Source organism: Numenius arquata, chromosome Z (assembly GCF_964106895.1).
Source record: "Numenius arquata chromosome Z, bNumArq3.hap1.1, whole genome shotgun sequence".
In the NCBI taxonomy this organism is placed as follows: Eukaryota; Metazoa; Chordata; class Aves; order Charadriiformes; family Scolopacidae; genus Numenius; species Numenius arquata.
This window is the reverse complement of record NC_133616.1, coordinates 43,722,684-43,744,638: the sequence shown is the minus strand read 5'-3', so window position 1 is coordinate 43,744,638 and position 21,955 is coordinate 43,722,684. Positions and strand designations below refer to the sequence as shown.

Genomic DNA, 21,955 nt, shown 5'->3' with positions numbered 1-21,955 from the left:
TGGAATTGGTAGGAGAAGTAGGTGGAGTGCTGGATTAGACTATAATTAGGTAGGACTTAATGAATACTTCTGTTGGGCCTTTCTCTGACAGTCACTCAAGAACTGCTACGGAAAAGTTGTTTTACTTGACAGTAATCAAGAGGTTTTTTAGTAAAACCTAATTTTTTTGGCAGAATACTTTAAAAATGTGTTGCTTCAGAAAAAACTCAAAAAAACCCACTCCCACTGTGATGCCTGATTTATCATATCTTATGTGGTTCCCATGTTTCAAAGAGCTGTTAACTCCTGAATATTGACAAATTCACTGCAGTATCTTATTATAGTTGACTATACAGTTGTGCTTTTACCTCTTGTAATATACCTAATTCTGTGTTAAGTTTATGGAACATTATATTGAAGCTTAACATTTCTCTTGGTTAGTAGTAACAGACAATTTGAGAAAACATTTATGTTCTTACCTAAAAAGTCTTAGGTCTTCATTTCCCTTTATATCCAACAACTAAGGAGTCTGTGGCCATCCTGTGTAGTAGGATGGCTTATGTCAGCTGTCCCACTCTTCAGGTGGATTTTGTTAAGCAAAGTTCCCAAGCTTATGTTTTCCATACATGCATTTTTATATGCTGATTTATAAGTACTCTCATGACTTTAAGCATATGGATAACTTCCCTAATTGGGTATTAGGTCTCGATTTTAAACTCATGAATTAGGATGAATTATGAGGGACATTTCTTTATACAGACTTAAATCTTCTGGATGATGAGTTGAAAGTAACGTACATTTTTCTCTGAGATTTATTGGAATTCACCAAAATAAGCTACTTCTACATGTAGTATCTTCTGTTGTCCCTTCGTCCTGTTCTGATGGTTTGGTTTTTTGTTTTTGTTTTTCTTTTTCTTTTTTCTTTCCCTCAGTGTGGATATTTCCTCTGCAATAAACCCTATCCTAAGGACTAAATTGCAGACAAATGTTATAATAAAGGAATACTGCTTTTGTGTCATCTGGCTGTTTTGAATCTCTGAACTTGTCGAGGTTCACCTACCTGAGTCTTTCCTCTGTATCAGATACAGATACGTGAATATCTCCCAGTCAGGTGCAGTAAGGTTGTGAAACTATAATTACAATTCTTCTCCCATCAGTGGAAAACTGTTCTGATCTTTCTCTGTTCTTAAAGAAATGTTTCAGTCAACAGTTTCCTAGTAGTATAACAATGAATATGAATAATTATGCTGAGGCCCAGGCATTGTAGCTAGATAAAGTTTGTCAGTAGATGGCTCAGTAGAAAACTAGAGGACATCTTGATTTTGAAATTATGTGGTAGGTGATGGTTCTTCCCACAGTTTTGTATTCTAGCAGTTGTGAGCTCAGCCACCTGAAATTTACGTTAACAAACCCCCTTAAGATTACAGAGGAGTAGTTGTTTAGGTATGTGGTTACAGGGATAAGCTGTAGCAAGTAAAAGATGTACTAGGATCACAAGAAGAGTGTCACATCATCGTAGCCACCTTACAGGAAAGAGTACTTGGAGCTCTGTAGAAGAGATTTCCAAAGCTCCATGGAATTCTTGCAGGTCCCACCAAGGATAAAAGGAGGGGCGTTTCCTGCACTACATTCTTACGGGTTGGTTAGATGTATTACAGAACAGAAAAAAAGCTCAGTAAAGATCTGCAGGTGGAATTCACCAGGAGCTTCTTTCTATAGTTAAGTCTGGTGGTTTGACTGAGAACAATTGCTTTGAAGGCAAGTGATAATTCATCCTAAACCGGTTCAGCAATGTGTGTGACAATGTACCTCAGTCCCCTGTAGGCAAATAAAGATATGTGGGACAATGAATAAAATGAATATTGCCTGGTCTGTTTTTGGCAGTATGCCACCAGCATGATGTGGCTATGATAAAAGACAGAACTTTGTTTGCCCCTCCTTAGGATTGTATTTTCAGGAAAGTATGAATGTCATTACACCCTAATGAGACCTCAGCTATTCTGATCTAGATGTCTGCATTTAAGAAAGATCAATTTAACTGAATAGGGAGAAGGAATATTAGGAATATAAAGAGAACAGAGAGCGTGTTTTTTGAAACGATATTAAGAAGGGCGTAACCCATTTAGTGCAGCAAAGCAAAGGATAAAGGGTATGGTTATACATGCATCAGAGGGTAATGTAGAAAGAAAAAGAAAGTTTAAGCAAGAGAGATGCTTTCTTAATTAAGCCAATGAGAGCTGCAGCATCTGGAACAGCCATAATGGAGGCAATGGGGCAAAAATTTTAAGAGAGATCTCTATAATTTTATGGAAAAAGTTTATGTTAAACATTGGCAGAGATAGAGACTAGGCACCATCTTCTAAAGTTTGTTTCAAAGAAAATGTAATAAAAGCTGAAACATGAAAGCAATGAAAGCATAAATATTTTTTTTAGAAGAGTTATTATTGATTCTGATGCAGGTAGTGTACAATTCCTGTTGCTTTGCCCATTTTCTTGGAAGTGTTGAATGCCTCTGTTGTAGTTTATATTCCACTGCATAGTCTCTGTCTTTGCACAGAAAGTGCTGTATTTGTGGTTTCAAATGAAACTGCCAAAATCATGCATTTAATTCTAGTCTTTAGTGAGTTATTCGTGATTGGCTCTTTGTATAGTTAAGCTATATGACATAATAGAATATTATTATATAGTGGACACACACACACATATATATATATATATAAAAATATTATGCAGAATTACTCCTGCTGGCATTTAGTCTACCAGTGACGCTTGCCTCCCTTTTACTGGTATGTAATCTTTTGTGCGAAGGTTGCAGAGTTGCTCCAAAAGCTAATTTGCAGTCCTTTTGTTTTGTAATCTATTGAGGGAGCTCAAGCAGGCAAAAATACCAGCTTTAATTCATCCTAAATGTCTTCTTTCAGAGTATGCTACTGAAATTTAGCATTTTAACTTAGGAGCGTTGAAACACTTGACTGAGTTTGAAAATTTAAAAAATGAACTGTTTCAGTATTTCAGATGTTTTAAGTGAAATGTTACAATATTTGTGTTTAGGACATTCAGAACTTCTGATTATGTGAAAAATATAGATAACTGAGCTAATCGTTGTAAGTTGGAACAAAATTTTGAAATATGGGAAACCTGTCATGGGAAACAGCTGTTGTGTTTATAGGTTATTTTCCAAGTAAGTTATAATATATACTCCTTCCTCCCTCCAGCCCCCCTTTTATAATAGTTCTTTCCTTCTGCATAAGTAGACGTCTGGATTTTAGGCATATTTAGACTTTCTAAAATTTTATATAGTTCCATTTTCTATTCCAGACCAAAAAGGAAACTCTGGAAGATACTCTTAATAGAAAGTAGCACAGTAGCTTTTGTTATATCTTTGGTTACAGGAGAGTAATAGTGCCAATGACCTCAAATTGAACTAGCAGTTAAAGACTCTGGGTTCTACACCGTATCTGCTGTTCTGTCTTCTAGCATCACATTTGGATGTTGCTTTGGGGAAACTGTGCCTTACTGTAGCTTTGAAAGAGCCAGGGCTGTACAAAAAGTATGCAGTAAATTCCAATATGCCATTTTATGTCTCATGGTACTATGCCGGGAACAAATGAGTTCCTAGTGCTCATATATTAACTGCTGAATTTTTTGCCTGGATTTCAGGGAAAATGGGTGTATGGGATCATATTGCTTTTCTCCCTGACTCTCAACTGTAATAATTTTTGAAGCCAGTTTTGGTCAAATTTGGCTGGAGATACAGGTCTCAAACATTAAGTTCCTGTAAGGTTTCATGAAGATAAGCTGCCGCACTGGTGAGTAAAACTGTATTATTCTTCTTACTGAGGGCTGTAGGGCAAACGGACTCTGTAGGGAATCTAGAGAGAGCTGAGAGAGAGACACTGTAAGAACCCAGAAACCATGATTTGGGCCTCGTATTTTTTAGAAATAAGTAGTTTCAAACAGGAGACATACCTGGAGAAGACGTTACTGATTCTGCTACTCAAGGAATGACCTATTGGTACCTTTTCATGTACTTAGGTATTATTTTGAAGCCAATTATCACACTCTCACCCTTGAGGAAGTGCAGCATGGCTAATTCTGTGCCAGATACCCTGGGTTGACTCAGCACCTTTTTTGCGTTTTTTAGGCTGGTAAGAGAAGAGAATAGGATGATATAATGCAGCTGCTGTTCAGCATCTCTCACTAGAGAGGATCCCTTGTTGAGAGAGGCCACTTGGTATTGAGGGCAATGGAGGACTGGGCTGAAGGAAGATGGTTGTGGTGAAACTTACTCTTTAAATACTTTGAGGAGGGCATCTGAGCAGTGATTTAAAGTTCGAAATACTTATGTTTCCTCTTTTTTTACCCCCAGTGGGTGGATTTGAGCATGTGCTTGTGATTGTTTTTCAATGTGAAAGTATGAGGTGGTAGGCAGAAATACCTTGGAGCTACCCATGGGGTAGGTTGGAAGCACTAGGTGTTACAAAAAGGCTTTGTAGGAACCTGAGGCAACTGTGAAGTCTCACCAGTTGCTATAGAAATGTTTGAGATCATAATCACCCTGAACCATTAAGATCCTTTGTCATTTGAATGTGCTGCAGGGTTGTCTGGGAGCTGCATAGCAGTGCAGTGGTTTTAGCTCTGCGCATGTGTGCCTGTCAGTATGAAAACAAAGCTTTCAAACCAGTGAAACTGCTGTATGAATATACTCCCACTACGCAGCCGATCTTGAATGGTGGCTGTGAGTACACTGGGATTTTCTGACTTCACCAGAGTGCAGAGCCTGGCTCTGGGCATCGTTAGTAAGACAACATTGTGTGTTACAGATTTGCTGGTACTCCTGCCGGTCTGCCCCTAGAGAACTGTCACAAATACAATTCTTGTTTTGCTTTTGAGCTTAGACACAATGAAAACTGGTAGGCATCTTTACACACAGGCAGTTTTTTGTCAGACTACATGTTTATCTCGCTAGTCAGGCAGCTAGGGAGTCCCATTTGTATTCTAGAGTACATCACTTCCAAGGGACCTGGGCAGAGTATTTATTTAATCCTATAACCTAAGTAGTTTAGCATTGGCCCACTATTTACTAGGGGAGGAAATTGGAGCCTGTTGTCTGTGAGTAATGAATTTCTTTATCATGAGGTAACAGTTCCGTTTCAATGGGACATGTTCACAAAATGTACAGCAGTACCTCATCAGAGAGACCTTCTGAAAGGGTCATCAAGTCTTGGGTCCAGTTGATCTCTGCTTTAGCAGCAACAGCTACTTTATACATGTTCTTAAAAACGTGCACTTAGTCCCACATGAGGGCGGTGAAGGCTGGCAGAAAGAGACAACAGTTAATTTGCAGCCTCATTTTAACAAAGCTGTGTCTTTGTGTAATGACTCATGAGGCTCCATACAGCTATGTAAAGAGAGCTATCTGGGAGCTCCCTTTGAAGGGGTAGAGCAGAATTATTACAGGCTGAACATCAGAGCGACTGAGCCATAGGTTAATTAAAATTTTAATGCTTCTCTGTGCGTATGAATCTCTCTTCCAGGACAGAGTTATCACAAAAATTATGTGCTTTTGCACAGAGTCTTGCTGTGACCCTGCTTGGTGTGTGCCATCCAGGTCATGCTGTTTCAAAAAAACATAGTAGAACTAAAAAAGGAACAAACAATGCCATGAGAATGGTATCAGGGAGGAATGGATTTCATTTGAAGAGACATAGACTGGACTAGAATAATTCATCTAGGGAAAGAGGTGAGTGAGAGCGAGCGAGCTAGAGAATGAGCAAGAGAATGAGAGAGAAAGATACAATGTAAAATGGCTTGGAGAAGGTGATCAGGGAAAGATTGGCCTGTAATTCTTACAACTAAAATGCACTTAAGGAATTTGGTATGTTGGAAGCAATTGGTATAGAGACATGGTTTTTAAAATACCATACCTAGTCATAAATTCAGTTGTAGCTGAAAAACGTATAAAAAAAGTGTGAATAAACAAGTGTTTAGACAAATTGGTGAAAGTCTACAGAGACTTACAAAGAAATTGTAATGGAGGCTGATGGAAGAAGGTCAGTGAACACAATGGGAACTTTTGTTCTTTTTCTACTTGTTTGCTTCAGGCCATTTTCAGGGACAAAGTGCTGAGTTAAACGGATACTTGCTTTTAGCAGCAGAGATGCATTTATGTACTAAACAAAATTTTGGCACAAATGAATAGTAGTGTAAATATACATATACACTTAATTCAGCAGTAATGCTACTTACTGAAAAATCTTGTGTGAAGATTGGTAGCCTTATAAACCAAATCACTCTGCAGGCTATTTGAATAAAGATGGTTTTCCCATCACTTGTGAACCTGTTGTCTGTGAGCACGGCTGTAGCTCATGTATACATCAATATATGCAGATTTTACAGCCAGATGTTCAGCTGATGTAGAGGTTATAGATTGGTTGAGCTTCTCCAACATACAGCATTTGAGTTTCTCTGAATATTTTAGTGTAATAGGAATAACAAAGTGAGAATTTGGAAATTTGTTTAATGAATTCCAGCTCAGAATCATACAAACGGTGATTCTGTTCCAGTGTATGGTACTATTTCTGGACCAGACTCATTTTTGTGGTAGCGATGTGTCTTGTTTCTTCCCGCTTAGCATACCACTAACCAAAGCCAACATGAATTTGGGAACAGTACAGAGGAACAGCTCCTTTGCTGCACTGGAACAATATCGATATGCTTGGTATAGAGGTTCTTGAAGCCATGAAAAAATGGTGTCAGCCTCAGGGCATGAAGAAGGAGACATGCAAGGTGCCCTGGGTCATTTGGCATCTGTTGTGCTGGTATACAGTGGGGGACCCAAATAATTCCCCTGCCCGAGCTTCTGTTAGCTTTGGACACTCTTACTATTTTTTCTGAGTCTGACTTTGGCAGGCAGTGACCTTGTGCAAGTCACTGCCTTGAGGGTAAAGCAAATTGATTTTGATTTTGATTTTCATTCAAGGAAACGGTTAGGTATTCATTTTCAAGATTAATCCTGGGTTGAGGTTTAAATGAAATAAATTTTATTATGTTTCTAGCAGTGTTTCAGTGTGTATCTCCATTCTCTTGCTCTCTTCCATCCATTAAACAAAGTCTTCAAACCCAGTCCTTGCCTGGCTGGAATATTCTCCTGATTCTGTTTTACCATATGCACATCTGAGCAGTTGACTGAGTGTTGCTTGCCGAGGGGGATTTAAACATTCACATCATTTTGCCACTTTTGGTTGCCCCTTCATTACTGCTCCTCTTGCAAACCCAGAGATTAAATCAAAAGCCTCTTGTGTTGGAGGAGCAGAGAGACTTTTCACTGGATTCATTGGACGTCTGGTTGGTCAGGCCCCAAGCATCTGCTTTTGGCTTGGTATTTTTTTAGGGGGTGAGCTTTGGTTTATGCCAGTCATATGCATATGCAGGAAGAGGAGGCTGGAGCACACTTCTTTGGTCTGTAGAGTGGCTGTTGCAATGTAGAGGAAGAAGAGGGTGGTGAATTTAATGACATCTGACCCCTTCCAAGGGCTGTAAGAATAGATATAGGGCATTGTGTCCATTGTTTCCTCCCCTCCCCACTTTTTTATTCTAAAACCCTTAACCCTGTGTTATACTGTCACCAAGCTCAGTCCTGCCTAAGCTTCCCCGTGAATGACTTTGAAACAGGTTGATGGCTGAAGCGTCTTTACTAAAAGTACAGCGGTTTTTGTGGAGTTAAACTGACTTTCTAGAATGGTGCTTTTACCCTTGCATGGTGTCCTTGCTCATCCTAAGCTTTTGCTGTGGAAGCTGGTAGCACATCAGCCGCTCAGCATTTATGGGTAAGCAAGAACACACCTGGCCTCGCTAATGACTCTACTCAGTGCCGCTTAAAGGCTGATCAGAGGTGAGGGCTGTGTTTACAAAGTAAAAATTGCACTAGTCTGAAACACAGCATGCAGTCGCAATGAAACCTTAGCCAGAAGGCAATTCTCAGCGTATTTTAGGATCCCAGGACCACAAGTGATATCCATAATAGTTTGCTTACTCACCACTGGCACTTGAAGCACCAAGACTTGTTAGCTACCCCATGACTGACCTTCAGGATCTCTTAAGCATCTTTCTCTCTGCTTTTTGTTTCTGTGAGGTCATCTGCCCGACCATCTAGATACCCAAGCGTCTTTCAGCAGAAGAGATTAGAAATTGGCAGTGCTCAACATGAATCTCCCCTCAGGATCCTTGGTAATAGGTGTTAGCTGGATTAGAATCATAAATCATAGAGTGGTGTGGGTTGGAAAGGACCTTAAAGATCATCGAGTTCGAAACCCCCTTGCCATGGGCAGGGACACTTTCCACTAGACCAGGTTCCTCAAAGCCCTATCCAAGCTGGCCTTGAACACTTTCAAGATGGGGAATCCACAACTTCTCTGGGCAACCTGTGCCAGTGTCTCACCACCCTCACAGTAAAGAATTCCATCCTAAAGTCTAATCTAAACCTTCCCTCTTTCAGTTAAAACCATTACCCCTTGTCCTATCGCTACGCTCCCTCCCCATCTTTCCTGTAGGCCCTCTTTAAGAACTGGAAGGTCTCCCCGGAGCCTTCTCTTCTCCAGGCTGAACAACCCCAGCTCTCAGCCTGTCCTCATAGGAAAGGTGCTCCAGGCCTCTGGTCATCTCTGTGGCCCTCCTCTGGACAAGTTCCAACAGGTCCATGTCCTTCATGTGCTGAGAACTCCAAAGCTGGATGCAGTACTCCAGGTGGGGTTTCACGAGAGCAGAGCAGAGCAGAGGGACAGAATCACCTCCCTGGACCTGCTGGCCACACTTCTTTCAATGCAGCCCAGGATGAAGTTGGCTTTCTGGGCTGCAACTGCATGTTGCCAGCTCATGTTGAGCTTCTTGTCCACCAACAACCCCAAGTCTTTCTCCTCAGGGCTGCTCTCAATCCATTCTCCCCCTGGCCTGTATTTGTGCTTGGGATTGCTGTGACCCAGGTGCAGGACCTTGTACTTGGCCTGGTTGAACTTCATGAGGTTTGCACAGGCCCACCTCTCAAGCTTGTCTGGGTCCCTCTGAATGGCATCTCTTCATTCCAGCATGTGAATCACACCACAGAGTTTGTTATCGTCGGCAAACTTGCTGAGGGTGCACTCAATCCCACTGTCCATGTCTCTGACAAAGATGTTAAACAGCAGTGGTCCCAGTACTGGCCCTTGAGGAACGTCACTCGTCACCACTTGGTCATCGAGCCACTGACTGTAACTCTTTAAGTGTGACCATCCAGCCAATTCCTTATCCACCAAATGGTCCATCCGTCAAATCAACATCTCTGCAATTGAGAGTCAAGGATGTTGTGCAGGACAGTGTCAAATGCTTTGCACAAGTCCAGGTAGATGGCATCTGTTGCTCTTCCCTTATCCACCAATGCTGTATTGCCGTCATAGAAGCATTTGTCAGACATTATTTGCACTTAGTAAAGCGGTGTTGGCTGTCAGCAATCACCTCCTTATTTTCCACGTGCTTGAGCATAGTTTCCAGGAGGATCTGCTCAATGATCTTTCTGGGCATAGAGGTGAGAATGGCTGGCCTGTAGTTCTCCAAATCTTCCTTTTTTTCTTTTTTTTTTTTTTTTTTTTTTTTAATGGAGGTTATGTTTCTCCCTTTCCAGTCAGTGGGTACTTCACCGATCTGCCACAACTTCTCAAATACAATCAAAGTCTTTTCTTTTCCATTGGGCAACAACTGTGTTGCTCACATGCCATTGATGAAATGGGAGGCTCATCCTCTGCAGGAACGACTTCTAATGATCATTAAGTAATATTACATATAAAGCCAAGCTGTTTAGACAGTGTAGGCTGTCATCCAATTAAAGCAACATTTATAGACAACATTGTGAAATACATGAGGCAAAAATGAAACTGTATAAGATTATTGGTTTTTCTTTCCTCCACCTAGTTTGCATATTTTTACTGCAAGGAGATAATTGTCTCTGGTTCCAAGTTTACGTCTGACTTGTTTGGTTTGTCTGTTTTACTTGTTTTATGAGGTATTATCCTTACAAGAAAGAATCAGAAAGACCTATGGTCTGTTGCTGCAAGGCAGTGTGTAATGAAAATTTTTTTAGTTGAGGATTTAAAATGCTTTTAAAATTTTTCCTGACAAGCTAACTTGAAATGTTGTATTTTCCTTTCCTTTGAGGATTTTTTTTATTTTTCAGCAAAATTGTTAAAAAAAGATTGATACACGGAAAAAGCATTTTTCAAAGCCAGATGCTTTTCAATTGAAAATTCCTGCAGAAACCCTTCTATGAATTTATGGGAACCTTAATCTGGTCCTAGCTATAACAGCTAATTAGTCTCGGAATAAATATAGCATGAGCACTCTATAATAGAGATGAGGCACAGTTATTAATTATTAATAGTCAATGCTGTAAGGCTGGAAGATAAGTACTCAGGGGAAGATCTTTCCTAAAACTTAAATTGAAATATGCAAACAAATATAGGGATGGCTATTTTCAGAAGTGCTAGCAATGACTAGGTGTTTATCTTCCCCTGACACTCAGCACTAAGCACCTAATTGCTGTGTCTTTGAAAATCTCCAAAAATTATAAAGTAACTGTCTAGTTTTCTGGAAGATTCAGCTGAATTGCCTACAAATTTGCAATCTTCCACCAACAGAAGGTCACCACAGAAATCTGAGCTTCTAAAATCTGCTTGTCAGTTCCTTGACCTCCAAGTGAAAGTCTAGACTGCTTAACTGTGCATTGTCTTTTCAGTGCATTTTTAACCCGTGAAAGTCAGGTTGTAGTGAAACATGTTTGCTTTTGGACATGCATTCCTCGGGGTGTGGTGCACTGCATGAGGAATTTCACCCGTGTTTCCCTTTTCATTATACATATGGTGAATCATGAGTGTTTCATATTTGCAAATTGGCTTTTTTTACCTCTGACCTTTTGTTAGAATAGGTAATTGACTTTTTCAAATAGCTGTAAGTGCTGACCTGGTCTGTGCTAATATTTCAGCCTCGCCTTTCAAAAAGAAATACCAAACAAATTGTGTTGTATTTCTGCTAGATGAAAATAGTGAGATGCCTCTTTACTCTCAGTTCTGTGGGAACAGTACAGCATGGCTCACTGTCCAGGTTCCTCTTGAAACTGGATCTTCAGCTAGGATTGCCTAGATCCTGGTGGAGCTGGGGTAGGCATATGAATAGGCTAAGGAAAGTAAACTTGCATATCTGTGTGTCTTAACTGGTTTCCTATCTGTGAATTCATTCTGGGTTATGTATCTACAGAGTACTGCAGACTGTATCAAACTTATTAAATTGCCTTACCTTTTTATGAATAACCCTCAACCCTGATTATTCAGGGCAAAATGTATAAATAATGTATCTGTGTGATCTAAAAAAGAACAAAATGAGCTAGATATTTCTGGTAAGTTGATGAATCAGTCATTAGTTTCTCTATTCTGTTTCTTTCTTCTTTTCCCACAAAAAAAGAGATACTGGGGAGAGGAAAGAGGTGAAGAAATGGTGTGGGGTTGGTTGTTGTTGTTGTTTGAAGTTTGGGGTAGTTGTTTTTTTGTTTTGTTTGTCTTTTGAGTACCAGGGTTCCGTATCAGTCTTTCAGCTTCAAACAGAAATACATAGTACTGCTTATCTCCAATACGGCAGTAAACTACATGCAGGAGTTTCTGAGTAGCCATAGCGTATAAGCTGCAGATATTTGAAAATGTTCTTTCCAAGTTATTTGTTCTGTCGGAAGTGCTGTACCAGAAAACTAATTTACAGGTATCCCTGATTTTGACTGAATTCTTAGGATGTCATGATTTTTAAAATGATAATTTTCTGTTACCTATTAACAATTCCTACAAAATACCTTCCCCCACCCTTTTTCTGTAGTAGAATTACTGTAAGTTATGAGAAAAATAGTAGCTGATGTAGGACATTTAAAATAATACATACGGTTTAAAAAATGCTAGGTTTTCTTTTTGTAGTAAACAGTAGGGTTTTAGAGCTAGAATGAAAAGGGTTAAAAATGAAACCCCTTAGTACAAGGCCTTCCAGTGTTGATTATGCTTATTAAAACTGAATACTTTGCTTTTTGACCAGCTGCTTCTGCAGCACAAATCTCACATTAGTGTGGAGATTTTTTGCTTACAGGAAAAATCCTAGTGTTGGCTGTGGTCAGAAGTGGCACTTGAATATCAGCATGTTCTTTTGTCAATCAAAACATCCTCCTAAACATTTCAGCTAGTGTTAGCAGGGGATGTGCTAAGGCTCTTATCTAAAATGTGAGCTCAGCTTTTCATCACGGTAACATCTGAGTTTATTTTCCAGGAGAATAAAAAAATTAAAGTTTTCCTGCCATTGCAGTCTTTCCCTGGAAATTTATACACCAACCAGTAGGCGTCCATTCCTCTCTGTTGTGCATTGACTGTCTGTAGCATAAACATTTCATGGAAAAGTGCATTCTTTTTCCCTTCAGATTTTTAGTTCTTGCTAGAAGAGAACAATAGCTTGTGTTCTGAGGGTGCTGATTGCGAATAGAGTCACATATTTATACATCCTTTAGTTAGAAGAACTGTAGAAGACAGCATTAATGAACAGATGATGTTAACATTTCTGAACAGTCCGACCTACTGTCCAATATGATCATTCTTCTGGAAAAAAATAGCTGAAAGTGTAAGACTGAAATGTCTGATGCAAACTTATCACTAGAACCTGTCTCCTTTAAATTTGTCTTTGAAATATTTATCTTATTTTTATCTCTACTACAAGCAGTGGTAACATCAAGTATGCTTATACAGTGCAATTCCAGTGTTAAAACAGTATGGAGGTGCTTTTTCCAGTTTATATAAGTTTCAGTGAAACAAAAATCCTACTTCCTATTTTTGGTACCACATACATCTACAAGCAGTTGTTGTCTGCTGTGATCCGTATTAACCTCTGCTTTCTGCTTTGCCTTTCCAGCACTGGCTTGAGCCCAACAAATCTATCTTCAAGCAAATGAAATGTAAGTGTTGATAACTCATGTTTTTAAACTGCTTTTGAAATGCCTAAAGGTTTTCCTGTGCTTCCATGCAGTAATTTGGAATATGCTACATTTGTTTCCTGGTGCAAATAGGCCCTTCACATACTATCTGGACTCCTAAAAACTCCATGTTACCTTCATTTCACTGTCTCAGAGTGCTTTCTGCACATCAAGAGCTTTCCCTTACTGCTCAAGGCTGGAGCCAGAGGCCCGCTGATGTGTGTGGGGTGGCAGATCTAGTGGGAAGACCTGTATGTGCTACATCTCATTTTCCATCAGACACAATCAGCCCCTGGGAGATGGCGATAGGCTACAGAGTGTGGCAGTCTTAAGTGGTGAGCTCCTGCCACAGGCAAGTGGAAAATTACAATTGTTATTTTAAAAAGGACTCCTCAAAATGGGAATGTGCTCTTTTAATTATCTTTTTGAAATGTTATGGTCTGGCTCATCCTTTCCATTAAACGGCCCAACTGTGAAGACTTCTTCAGGAAGCACAACTACTTTGGTACTCAGAAGTTTATATCCGGCAGCGGAACAGAGTGTTTATTTGGCAGTTCTGGAGACTTAGTTTAAGCTAAATACAAGGGGTCTTCTGTGTGGGAGATAGTGTATTTGTTTTAAAATGTGATGAGGCTTAAGAGATTGTCTAATATGTTAAAACAGTTAATTCTGAGTGCTGGCTGGACTACATGGAATACTTCCAAGAAATTCTTCTATTAGTGCAGCAATAGCATATATTGCAACAGGTGCATACATGCGTATATAAGCATGCACACATACACCTAGCATATTCAGGGTGAGCTATTTATAGCTGGTGATTAGGTAGCTGGAGTGTTTTCCAGTAAAAATAAGTTCAAGAATGTCAAGCTAAAACTAAGTAGTGTGCAGTGGTAGTGAAGGAAGAAAAGAGCAACTGTAATAATTACAAATGATCACTTTCTTCCTTCCAGTGTGTCACCCAAAGTAGAATGGAGTTTTCTCAAAGTATTCTCTAATCTGCATTTATATCACTGCTTTCGTCCAACAAAGTGTAAGGGCTCATGCTTCTTTTTTGCACTTTGCATAGCAACATAGTCAGGAACTCTGCCAACAGATGCACTCACTGAGCATGTTTTGATTTATTCAAAACAACTCTATCGGCATATAGATGTTGCCTAGATGTGGTTGATGGTACTCCATAAATTCCATAGATGTAGTGATGTGATCACTACAAGCCACACAAGCCACTTGTGTGGCTTTTGGGATAGAATCCTAATCAAAACTCTGAAGACTGAAAAATGAAAGCATAGATAAAAAGCAAAATAAAATGCAACTAGTATGAGGTTATTTATCACAGTGAAAAAATCTCAACAACAGCAAAAGAGAATGAAACACTAGCAAATGTGTTGTGTTATCAGCTGTAGATTTAGGACACAGAATTAGAATTAACCATGTGATTGGCTTTTCATGAGCAACTTCAGTTTAATACTAGTGTAACTTAACTTTATCTTTTGTCACAGATGAAGAACTCTAGTTACTACAATAACCCTTTCAGGAAACAAAGCAAGGAGATAGATGTAGATTTTACATGCACGTGTGGAATCCACGTAGATTATACGTAAATATATCTTTTGCTCCCACAGGTTTCAAGGACTTTTTTGTAAGCATTTCACATCAGGAACCTCTTGATCTATTTTTCTAAAAATATGCTATATTAATGTAGAATACTAAACATTTTCTAAAGACACGTAAAGTAATCTGTATTTTATCTAAAAATAGTTTACTATGAAAGGGTTTAGACTCAGAAGAAGAAATTACCAATATTCATTTGAAAAGCATTGTAATCTCAGGTGACACAAGTGAGGACTGAAATTAGTAGCCAGTGGAAAGTGTAAAAACTGAAGCAATGAAGTGACTGGTTAATAGAACATACATTATGTATATGACTTCTGGAAGAAACAGTGGCAGAAAGCTATTCACAGTGACTGTATTAGATGGAGGTTTCATTTTCTTTCTTTGCCATTAAGGAATTCAGAAAACAGTGAAATGATCTGGTTTGTAAGAATGGATTTTCTTTTCCTTTTCCTCTGATGCAAGAATAGGCAGTGTTAATACCAGTGATTCAAAATGTTCTAAATTTAGTTGAATGCTCAGATTTACATAGAATTACAGAGCACTTCCATGCATGCACCAAAACTTAAAAATGCTGCATGCTTGATCTCAGCTACCACTTGTGGGGAACTTTATTTTCCCCCATCACAGTAACAAGTTTTTCAGTGTATTTATTCATGCAGCTCAATATTGACAAATATTCAGAGCAGAAAACAAATGACAGGGAGTAATGTTCTAATACACATTTCAGTAGGTACTAGATTTCATGGGCCTCACAGTACACGAATCATTCAGGCATAATCCCTCTATATAGTCAGGTTGTACAGAAATCACAGTTTGGCAGTTACATGTTTCTGTTGGTGGGATAGAATGTTGTATGTTTGAAGCTCTGAAATCTGCAGAGCTTCTTGTGTGATGTGGTACCATTTTAATTTCTTTAGCTTTGGCAAAGATCGCTTTAAGTTTGTATTTATTAATACTGGGATATGGCAGAAGGAATCTTCCAAAATATTTTCTATTTTGTCTTATCACATATGAAACCATATTTAAATGTGTCATATTTAAATGCAGTACAGGAAGAATGAAGGCATGGCATCTTTTTTTTGTCTCAGCATCTACCTTTGCATTTTCCATCTTCACTGGAATGAAGTGTATCATATGATGTGTAAAGTCTAGGTCTGTGCCTCAGCCATTTTTACCACTAATTTTGTTTGAGGGGAAATTTTAGTCTCTGGCAAATGTCCTGAACTACTGCCAGTTTTGTTTGTACTGGTCGAAGCCAGTTGGTGGCCAGTGATCAGTAGCTGTGAGCGCCATGCTTCCAATAGCGTGTTGAAAAACTCTCTGGAAGGTTGCCTGAGGTAGCTGCATCTTTGTGGTTCTAGATGAAGACCTTTTTAAACCAGTTTTTCTGTTCTTTTGCATATTTTTGGGTACACTGTTGTTCTCTCCCAGATGCTGACAGTAAAGTTCCTCTCCATTTGTCTGTCTTGGGTTTTTTTTACTCATTTTCTGTTCAGGTATGTCTTGATCTAAGTCCCACTGGTCACAGCAGGACTGCTGCTTAAGTAAAGAACAGATTTTTCCCATGCTCTTTCCCTCTCTCTTTTTTCATTAATTTTAAAGGTTATTATGTATAATAAGTATGCATCTATCCTGTAACTGGCTTTGTGGTTATACCCACAAATATATGGGTTTTGTTCTTCATGACAGTGGAGCAGAATCCGTTCAGTTGCTCTGATGTGCAGGAGTTCAAAATTTGCATGTTTTTCTTGCTGCCTTGCATCTCAGATGATGTGAGGCTAAATTTGGGTAAGGTAGTTCAGAGAGTATGTAACATCAAGGAGAGATGTTGCCATGTTGCATTCTTAGGGCTATAAAGATGATTTAAACATCTGCTTTTGGCTTTCAGTGTCACTCTGTACTCTTTCTTTAATCACAAAACCCAGCACTGCCAGTACAGCTCATTACAGAAGCTAGTATTTGTGCTGGATGAAAAGCAGGTTGTTAAAGACAAACAGGAAACCTTCCCAAAAGTGGCAGCTAAGCAACTTCTGTCCTCCCTCTTTGGTTCACACTTCTAAAACTTCAGTCGGGTTTTTCACCAGCTTTTGAAAACAATTTTTCTTTTACATAAATATTTTTTCTTATTGTTTTAGATTGTCTTTCTATGAAGAAAATGATAATATGAATGTGTAGTTTTTCTCAGGCTTATCAGGCCCTATAAGCTCTTCATCTACGCAGAAGACAAATGATTCAGTGGGCTTTGCTTAAAAATGAATGCACATGACTCAGTCCCTTACACATTGGTATCTGTGCTAAGGGGTGCAGCACCCAGATCCCTCTTTGTTCTGGTCAGGGTGTTAGAGGTTTGTTTTTTAGCTAGGAGCTCCTTACTGTTTCGGGTACATTGGCCAGTTTGTCTTAGTTAAATGCAACTGAAATAAACCTTAAAAACACAATCAGTTGCCTGGAAACCTTCCACACTGTGTGTGTAGTTCCTTCGTGAGGGTCTAGGTCATGACTGGTTTCAGCATTTGATATCATTTAAATGGTTTTATTTGTTCTTTTACCTTCATCTCTTATGTGCTGTTACCACATAAACTGGCAAATTAATAACCCTGTTGCAATGGAGTTTGCAGTCAGTACTATTCTCCATGCTAAAGTCCTTTGAAATTATTTTAATTTTGAATCTTTTTTAGTGAGGAAGCAAAGGCTGTGGTGGTAGGAAATTCTGACAAAGCCTTGGGCATTTCACTGTAGCAGCTGCTCCTTATCTGACAGATAAAGGACCACTCTGAAAGAAAAGGCTTATAGCTATTATAAAACTGATTATATTCAGGCTAGTTTTGTGTTGAAGAAATGTTCTTCTGCAAATTGCGTTCTCTTTTGGGAAGGTTTGTTGTTATCGTTTCCACTTTAATGTGTGAGTAAGTGGTAGAAAGTAATTTTGCTTTCAAGGAGTTGAGGAATTGTCTGGCTTGACAATCTCATCTCTTGAGCTGATACAATTCACTGCCTGTCTTGCTTTCCACTCAAAGAATATTGTGAACGAGAGAATATTAAGTTCTTATGTGTGTTTCTCCAGTGCTGCAAAACGTGTAAGACAAAGGCCTTACTAAATGTTTACCTATCATCAAATGCGTTTCTGAAGGAACATTAGGCTTATGATCTGTTTTAAAATTAAGATGGAGAGGAAAGCGGATAGCTGTGGGGGTTTCCTCCATCCCCTTTCGAATCTTCGTTGTTTGTGGCTGGTTTTCTAACTGAGAAAGAGGAACAGAGAAAGAGGACCCTGTTTCCTTCTGTAATTGCAAGGTACCTTCTCATGTCATCTCCAGAGATAAATTGGATGGAGGGGATCATACTCTTTTTAACATCTCAAATCGCAGGTCCGGGTTCTGCCATTCATGCAGGTGTTGCTGAGAAAGGATCTCTGTTGAGCCGGCTGCAGCAGCCTTCTTTTGCATTGCTTGCTGCGCCGCTGGGGAGGGATGTTGTTACAGAGGCCCCGGTCTAGGAAGAGGTTCACAAAGCAGGCCTCAAACCGAGGCCTACGCTCCTTGCCAAATCTCCTGCCTGTTTTGTGCATTGGTGTGTGCTTCTGCCACATACCGCCCTTCTCCTATCCTATTATAACCTTTGCTATTAACTGGATGTGGGCTTTTTTTTAAATGCAGTGTATGCCATCCTTTCATCACTATGATACTCTTTGCATATGGGTCAGCTGTTGCTTTTCTGTGGTGGCCACATACTGCCAGAGTGTGGCTTTTCTACTGTAACTTTTACAGGGCTTTTTTTCCTTTCTTTTTACCACAGCCAACATTTCAGTCATTGACATCCAAAAGTTTGGGTAAAATTCAATGCATTTTTAGGGTCATTCAGTAGACTTGTACTGTCTAGGACCCTGCAGAGCCATGTGCTAGCTTTTCTTATTTCTGCATCACTATTTCAAGCACAAACTACTTCTAAATCAACCAGTAAATTTAAAAGTCTTTTTTTTTTTTTTTTTTTTTTTTTCTGAGGAAGAGCTCTTGCTCATTTAATACAGGTTGGCTCTTCTATTATGTTTTTTAAATGGAGCTGTGTTCTGAAAGTGCAAGTTTTTCTCCTTTGTGTAGTTTTAAGAAGGCTATTGAGAAGAGATAGAACCATTTAAAATTACTTATGTTATCTTTTGCTTTGTCCAGGCAACATGACTGCTTAGTGCATTACTGAATGGCTGTTTTCCTTTCTGGGACACTGAATTCAGTTTACCTTCTAGTTTGCCATTACAGGGCAGGGAGGATATAAGAGCATCCTCTGTTTTCCAGCCTATTTCCAGTCACTGTAAGACGATGCTGCAGACACATCTAAGAAGCTGAAGCCCAGAGAGCACAGTTTCTCTTGCCTTCAGAGGGCTTGTCCAGATTTGATTATATTGAATATTTAAACCATCCCTAGAAAACACTTAAGGCATGTTTTTCTTTCTCCATTTCTCTTGCTTGCTTCTATTTGTTATTGTTTCCTTGCTTGCTTTGTTTCTGTATTTTTCATCTCTCCATCCCCGTCTCTTCTGACATTCCTCCGTGTGGCTTAAATGAGTAGTTGTTTAAACAAGCAAAAAAATATGAAATCAGGAGTTTTTGTTGAGGCTGACTGTACTTAAAAAGTGCAACATGAGATCTTGAGAGGGGAAAATATTGCTTCATCTTCAAAAGCAGTTGAACCCTCCAAAAGACACCAACCATAACAAAAAATGTAATGCATTTTTATTTACTGTTGCTTTTGTATGTCGCATGGAACTATGTGATATCCAGAGATGCATTTCTGGAAAACTACAACATACAGGTAAATACTGCAGTCAAAGTAGCTTCAAGAATACTGTGATTGTTGATCTAATTACCACACGTGGTTTATACAAGTAAGCTTGAGGAGATGGTAGAGTGAAATGTTCTGGTAGCTTAGTGATTACTATTAACAGATTACAACAGCTAAAATGTGATTCTCTGTTTCACCTGTTCTCTTCCTCCATTTTCGCTGTAATTTTCTTTGCCCTTTTCTTCTGCCTTCCCTTCTTTTGCTCCTGTAAAAGCACCATCTCTTCAAGATTTAGGAAAGTTACATTGACCGTGTGCATTGAGTATACATTGAGACTAATGGACTTTTAAAACTAGCTAGAATATCATAGATCTGTACTTTACTATGAATTAAAGTTGTGTGGATGCTTTACTTTAAAAGAAACAAACCAAACCAAAACCACAACCCCCCAATTTGTTAAAATTAAGGGACTTTAAATGCTGAGTACTAGTGCAAATGTGTGCAGAAAGTTAATTTCATAGTTAAATATTTTAATAAACGGATTAAGAGTCTGCATTTGGGTCTATAGGACACTCCCAAATGAGCACAGTGATCACAAGTTCCTATTTTGTCTGAAGCCTCAGCTTTTCCTCTGTTTCTGTCCATCGAGAAACGGCTCTGCTGGTGAACAGTTTGTTGCAGAGGACCTTTGCATGGCTTACTGTGCCTTGCTGCTTGGATAGCAGTTCTGCCTCAATACTTGCTCCTTCTCCGGACACTCTCTTGGTGTTACCAGCAGGCCTGCCAGTTACCATGGCCTCTGTAATACAGGTGGGGTTTTTCGCCACACCATTTACCTTTTGAAGATCTGGTATTTTCCTTCTCACTTCGAACTGAAATTTTAAACGTGAACATTACCTGGCTACAGATAGCTCTGAGGGCTCTGCCTACCTGCGTATTGTGCCTGATGTGGGATTTTTAAGCTTTCTACTTGGTTTTGACAGGTCTTTTATCCTAACATGATTATCACAATATGCCTCTTTGATTAGAATAACAGTTTTTGATTTGCTTTCTGTTCCTCCTGTAATCAATGAAAGATCACTGGCCTAGGATTAGATAATATCTTGAATACTATTAAAGGTACAACAGTGGGTTATAAAGCTGTGTTCATTAATGTAAAACCAAGAGACACTTTCTGATTGCTTGAAATCATTCCTGTTACCATGATTTTCTTTCTTCCTTTCTTTTTTTTTTTTTTTTTTTGTGAGAAGTGAAAGTATTGTACTTAAGGCCTAGTATGGATCCCGTGGCTTAGGAGTAGGTAAATACTGGAAACAAGCAGTTCTGTTGTCTCAAGCTTCATTAACCAAACTTAATTAACGGTTTCTTCCATTTTTGAGTCTAGGCATTATCATCATCAGGAATAAAAAGTATACATAGCACCTTTGTATCTTATTGTAACAAGATGCAATTGCTCCTGTTTATCAATTGCAAGAAAAAAAAAAAAGCAACTGAAATGTGTTTAGTACTTCTTGGATCAAGAATAAGTTTTATGAGGTGCAGAACCATTTATAAATTGATTTGCATAGGTTAGCTGTATTTTGCATATGCGTCAGCCTTCTTCATATGTTCTATTCTTTTAATGTGTATGTATAATATTTATTGGTTTTGTTTGAATCCCTGCCTGATGCTTCAGAACTAACCATCACACAGGCTATTTTTTAAGGCTCTTGGAGGCCACTCCTTCAGAGTGGCTGAGGCAATGTTTGTTTGCTATTATTCTCACACTTTTTCTTTGTCATGTTTCAGCTCATCCACCATATACCATGTGTTTTAGAGTGAAATTCTACCCACATGAACCCTTGAAGATTAAAGAAGAGCTCACCAGGTATTTTTTTGTATATTTATTTGTCTGTGCGTTTAAAGTACATCGTTAACAAGTTCAAAACAAAACACTTTGTTGTGTAGGGTAAAATACTGAACAAGACAGACATTTGCACTACTGAGAGCTTTTTTATATATTGTGATACCTATGGATTTTTAAAAGCAGTAACATATAGATAGGTAGTGATGCTGTTGAAGAACTTTGAGAAAGAGAGGCAACAGTCATGTGACTCGGCAAGGATGTTCCTGACTCTTCCGTTAGCAAGGATTGTGGTCTTGAGTAAGTTCCTTTTGTGTCATAGTTTTCCTTTTTTGTGTGAAATAAGCAGTGAAGTGTACTTCAGTAATGGCTCTAATTCTTTCAACAGGAAACATTAATAGCCTCACTGAATTTTCTTTTGTGTGTGTCTTTAGGACCACAAACAAGATAGTATTTTTAAAGTACTGATAGACCTAACTGACAGACGAACTGATGTAAGGTGCAATATATTCATATTTTTAAAGTACAGCTGCTCTGGAGGTTAAGAAGTCTTGTTGCTTACACTGGAATTTTCCAGCCTTTGCTGTGAAAACACACCTGTGCAACTATCAGCCATATTTAACAAATGGAAGTTTTGTCCTTCTTACTAGCCATTGTGAATATTCTGTTGCTCTGGGTATTTTCCAGGAAGTGTACTTGGGGGAAAAGATGTAGGAAAGTAACAG

At 38.9% G+C, this 21,955-nt stretch overlaps 1 protein-coding gene across 1 annotated transcript in view; it reads left to right on the top strand.

Moving 5' to 3' along the window:
• FRMD3 (FERM domain containing 3) overlaps positions 1–21,955 on the top strand; it is a 142,035-nt gene that overhangs the window by 64,883 nt on the left and 55,197 nt on the right. Inside the window, exons 3-4 of the mRNA XM_074165959.1 lie at positions 12,937–12,979; positions 21,176–21,254. Coding sequence (XP_074022060.1) covers positions 12,937–12,979; positions 21,176–21,254 — 122 coding nt within the window. The remainder of the gene's footprint in view (positions 1–12,936; positions 12,980–21,175; positions 21,255–21,955) is intronic.